We start from the raw sequence: 5,557 nt of genomic DNA on the forward strand, positions 1-5,557 counted from the left end.
AACACTCCGTGCTGACTGCCGGTGGGCCGCAGACGGCGGGATAGCAGCGGGGCGCTCAGCCCAGCCAGCTCAGTGCGTGCAGCAGCCGAGCGTTGTTTAAAAGGCGAGCAGGAACATTGTACGTGGCACTTTGGTGTAAGTGGGAACTAAGGCCAACATGGATTCAGCATCTTCTAGATTTTAAAGCCAGATGGGCCCATTAGATCATCTAGTCTGATCTGACTAAGAGAGGCAAATCTGATGCAGAGCAGCATGGCTGGCCCGCAGTGAGTGACTAACAGAGAATTAGAGCCGCCACCGCAGGCCTTGGCAGAGCGGTAAGTGTTTGTTGTCCTAGGCTGTGGGTGGAACTGCACAGATGCACAATGGCAAAATGTCGGCCATCTGGACTGCTGCACAGCCAGCTGTGTGGGGCCTGCTGAAATGGTCATCTTCATTCGCCAGTGTATTACTCCTGCTGGCACGACACATTGGTCAGGGGAGTAGGACCAGTTATGATGCCACCTGTTTTCAGATGGAGTCAGAATTCCGACTAAAAAGCTGGCTCCTTTGCCCGGTGATCACATCAAAAAACTTTATTGTGTGGAAGAGAAATTGTTCAGGAAAAGACTGAATGCATCCGATGAAGTGAGCTGTAGCTCACAAAAGCTTATGCTCAAATAAATTTGTTAGTCTCTAAGGTGCCACAAGTACTCCTTTTCTTTTTCAGGAAAAGAGACACAATCTCGGCGGAAAGTGATGCCACTCGGTTCTAAAGACCCTACTGCCCAAGAGAGTTGCGACAAGTCTGGTTCATTTAAAGTCACATCAGACGTGCAGGGCTCGGTTTCTTGATTTTTTTTTTATTATTATTTTGGTTTGGATAAAAGAGCCCATGTTCTAGGAAGAGAATTAACATGGGAATTTGTATTTCTTTCCCCCAGCAATTTTCTGGTGTAAATCATCTTAGACTGAGAGCAAAAGCCAGAAATGGGGGACAAATGGGGAACAGGGGAGAGAAAAAGAAAAAACAGACAAGAGGGAAATTGTCTGCAAAAATACTGGAGTTACCAACTGCTCTTTGGTTTCTATATTTTATAGCCACAAAGATACATTGAAATGAGACCAAACATTTTCATTTGCCTAGAAAAGAGGCTGGGATGTGGAAGGAAGAGAGGAGAAGGGTCTTTTCTTATCATCACTCAAATTCATTCTTTGTCTTAGCCATTTCATTCATCTTGAATGGATTCACTGCTTTCTTCCAGAGGGAAGCAAGCTTGCCTGTGTCCATAGCCCGACTTCCGGGAGCTCTCCACGACTGCTCTCCTCCGGCCAAACCGTCCCACGGGTCTGATCCCACGCCCCGTGTACCAGGAAGGGTCGATATCAGGGTCTAGAAGGCAAAGGCCAGGAAGTATTTAGAACATGAGGCCGAGGAATATTTCTCCTGAGCATGTGTCACAGCCACCTTCTTGGGATTGTGAAGCAGGGACTTCCAGAGCTAAAAGCATGGGCTGGTCTAGCTGGAGTTAAAGCTCCGTAGCTATGGGCTGTGATCGAATCATAGAATATCAGGGTTGGAAGGGACCTCAGGAGGTCATCTAGTTCAACCCCCCTGCTCAAAGCAGGACCAATCCCCAATTTTTTGCCCCAGATCCCTAAATGGCCCCCCTCAAGGATTGAACTCACAACCCTGGGTTCAGCAGGCCAATGAACTGTCCCTCATATCTTCTGTGGCTCAGGCCCAGACCTGTAACATACACTTGCCAGTGGGTTGTACCTACCTTGTCATTGCCTGTAGTGAGCAGGCGGTGTGGCCTTTGCTTATTTTAAAATGACAATGTCTTTTGCACAATAATGAAGGAGGGAAGGGGGTAGCTTTGCAGAGGAGGGACTGGGTGACTCAGGGCACTGGGAATGGGCCATGTAGCCTTTCAGCTTGGTGTCTCCAGTTCAAACCCTGCCCAGGTCAGTGTGTGGTGGTGAACCTGGCTCAACTTTTGAACCACCAATCCCCCAGGTTTACAGGTAGACCTGCATGTTTGGGAGATGGCCAGTGCTGAGGAAACAGTGTGAGCTCGTGCCCACCGCTCAGGTGTGGCCAGTGCCCCACGCTCATGGGCTTGGCCTCACTGCAGAGTTAACTGGCGTTATAACACACGTGTTGCCTCAGCCCAGCTCCTCCCCAGACACACACAAGCCCGTCCCTTGAGCACCGCGGTGCTTTTCATTCATGTTGGCTGGTTGGCTGGTCTGGCAGGGGGTCCGGGCTACAGCTCGAGTTAGCACAACCCAGCGGCTGCTAACACACCCCCTGTGCAGTGTGGCCACGGTGTCACTCGAGTCCCGGGTGCCCAGAAAGGCCTGACACGTTACCCTGCAATTCACTGTGAAAGACTCCTAGAGAGGCTCGAGCGATGCACCCCTGAGGTCTGGGTGCCCCCCGTGCATGAATGCAGCGCCAGCGTGGACCCAGCAGCTAGCCTGTTATTTGGCAGAGGGGCCGCACTCACTCGAGCTCGGCTCTCTCGCTCGCGGAGTCAGCTGAGCGTGAGTAGCGCGAGTTAACGCTGCGGTGAAGACGGCCCCAGTGGTGCGCGGTGGCGTTTCTGCAGATGTGGCATTTCTGGCCACCCCTGAGTCTTGGGCCGAGTCCTGTCACCGGGACCGTGACGCCGTCTGGAGGCATGTAGGAAATGAGTGTGATGTCACAGGTCAGGCCCACGGGCCTGATCCTGCGGGTGTTGAGCACCTGTGGACGGTAATGGGAGTTGATGCAGCGTCAGCTCCCTAGCGGATAGCAGCGGTCACATCCCCAAAGCACCACAGTTAATGCCTTCCTTGGGACAGGCCCAGGAGTGCAACCAGTCAAGGGCAGTGGGGCTGAATTGCCTCCTCCCCACGCAGCAACCCTCTTCCCCTGTCTGGTTCCCATTGTGCCTGGCCTGTGGAGAAGCACAGGACTCGATTCTCCAGGGGCTGCCATCCAGCCCCTTTCACGGCCCCTGCTAAAAACCAACAGCAGGCACCCTGAGCCACGCAGCACAAACAGGGCCTTGCTGGGGTGACAGGAACCAAGGGTCACCTTCTCGGCTTGGAGCAGATCCTTTGAAATCAATGAGGCACCGCTGATTCATAGCCGCTGAGAATCTGGCCCATGTGCTTTGTTCTCTTGCTCTGCAATGACTCACTTGAGCACGTGCGCCCCAGTCATCCTGAGAGTGCCGACAGCATGGTGTGTCCCACCACAAGAGCACCAGGCAATTCCATTGGATCAAGCGAATTCAGGTTGGCTGGGGAGTCAGGAGAGCTGGGTTCTAATCCTGCCTGTGACCTTGAGAAAGTCACCGCCCCTGTGTCTTGTCTGTTTATATTGCAAACTCATTAGGGAAGGGCTGTCTGTTATTGCCAGGGGTGGGCCTGGTGCTTAGTTGGGTGCCTCAGCAGTGCTGCCGTAACGCACGTGATAGGAAGAGATTTTCTGGACAGGCTGATTAAAAGCTGCAAGTTTTTAAGTTCAGCTGTCTGGAAAGTTCCTTTAGCACTTTCCTGGCTCATTGAACCTGCAACGCGGCTGGGCCAGGAAACGCCGGCTGTTTCATTTTGTAGGCCTTGCTGGGGAGAACAGCCCGGGAGGAAGGGGGTTAAAAGCTGTAAAGATTTGTTTTAGAGTGTCTAAAGTCCACTGCTAATAAATCTAAAAGGACCGTTTTGAAGTCCAGCTCCTGGACTGAGCCAGAGTGGGAGTGGCTGGGTGGGGGAGAATGGATTGGGTTGCAGAAGATGAGAGGGAAAATGCAGAGAGGCAGCAGGGGGAAGCTATGGGGATTTTGGAGGGACAAGAACAAAGCCTGGATAATAAAAGGACAGAAAGCTCAGCCACCTCACGCTGCAGCCTTGTAGCCTGGTCGTAACCTGTAATGTTGCACGTTCACAGGCAGAGGGCGCGACTACACAGAACTGAGCACACAGTGGCTAGCAATCATTACAGCCGTAACCTTTTCAGAAACTTTTGTTGCATTTGAACAACTTCATCTGTTTGGGGTCTGGTTGGGACAGGTCCTTACATGGGCGGGTGCATGTGTGCAAGGGGACCCTGCTTCTTCCATGCAAGGACCACACCCAGCTGTGGTCAGTGTGCCCGGGGAGGTACAGGGATCCAATTATCGGGGGGAGGGCAATGATAATGGGCAGCATGGCCATTTGGGGCGGCTCTGCGCCAGTCTGCACCAGCTGCGGAGCTGGCCTGGCTGCTGCAGTTCCAGAGACTTACTCCTGATTTCCATGGATCGCTCATGGAGTCGGCATTCGACTTTGGGCAGGGTCAGACAGGTGAGCAGCAGGTACATGAAGCAGGCAGCCAGCAGTTTCATTCCCTTCAGCTCCCCCAAGGATTGTGGCTGGTGCCGGAATTTAGCAAGGTGTGAGCCCAGCCTGCAGAAACAGAGACCCGGAGAGTTAATCAGACGGTCCTCTTGGGTGGGCTGGGGGTGGTGTGAGCGAATGAATCCACTCGCCTGAGAGACACCCACTGATGTCAGGACTATAACAGGAATTACAGCTGTTCCTGGAAAGAAAAGGAGTACTTGTGGCACCTTAGAGACTAACCAATTTATTTGAGCATAAGCTTTCGTGAGCTACAGCTCACTTCATCGGATGCATACTGTGGAAAGTACACAAGATCTTTTTATACACACAAAGCATGAAAAAATGGGTGTTTACCACTATAAAAGGTTTTCTCTCCCCCCACCCCACTCTCCTGCTGGTAATAGCTTATCTAAAGTGATCACTCTCCTTACAATGTGTATGATAATCAAGTTGGGCCATTTCCAGCACAAATCCAGGTTCCCCCCCACCCACACACACACAGTGTGTCCGCGGAGGTACACTGGAGGGTCTGTTCCATGGAAATGCCAACATTTTGAAATGGGTTTTTTTTCCAAATCGAACTGAAAAGCTGAAATTTCCCGCAAAATAAAAAATTCCAAGATTTTTTAAAATTTGGAACCATCAAAATGTTTTGTTTAGTTAATGTCAAAACAATATACACTATTAAATCATCAATATTAAATACATTAAAATTAATGGTTTAATGTAAAAGCCAAAACTAAATGAATCAAAATGATGAGATAAAAAACGAAACACTTCAACATTATCAAAACGAAACAAGTAAGTCAAAATGGTTCATTTTGATTTTTTATGCATCGAAAATGTTGTCAGAATTGAGACATTCCCACAAAACAGCTGGACTTTGACAAAACAGCATTTTCCAACGGGAAAAAGATTCCCCTGAAAGTGTTTTGACCAGCACCAGTGGGAATAGCTGCATGATCAGCATTGCCAGCCACACCTTAGTCATTCAAAAGTCATGAATCAGGTCCCCCTAAATCATAAGATCATGATCTTAAGATATATATAATTTATATTTATGTTTCTTTTTATTTGCCGGTCTGGTTTCTGAGCTGTTACCGTGAACTTGGGTTATATTTTCAAGCTTTTCCCCTTCAGCCAGTAGGGCAAATAACTATTTTTGAAGAAAGCCAAGACTCTCCTGCGATCTCTGGATTCAAACACTGGG

General features: G+C 50.0%; 1 protein-coding gene across 1 annotated transcript; it reads right to left on the reverse strand.

The window, feature by feature from the left end:
* Positions 1–1,141: 1,141 nt before the first annotated feature.
* PRLH (prolactin releasing hormone) lies at positions 1,142–4,352 on the reverse strand. The gene is made up of 2 exons (XM_073304771.1): positions 4,253–4,352; positions 1,142–1,372 (listed from the first exon to the last, which is right to left on the reverse strand). The coding sequence occupies exons 1-2, from the start codon at positions 4,350–4,352 to the stop codon at positions 1,209–1,211; spliced, it is 264 nt and encodes an 87-aa protein (XP_073160872.1). The 3' UTR covers positions 1,142–1,208.
* Between the last annotated feature and the right edge of the window lie 1,205 nt (positions 4,353–5,557).

This window comes from Lepidochelys kempii, chromosome 11 (assembly GCF_965140285.1).
Source record: "Lepidochelys kempii isolate rLepKem1 chromosome 11, rLepKem1.hap1, whole genome shotgun sequence".
Lineage (NCBI taxonomy): Eukaryota > Metazoa > Chordata > Testudines > Cheloniidae > Lepidochelys > Lepidochelys kempii.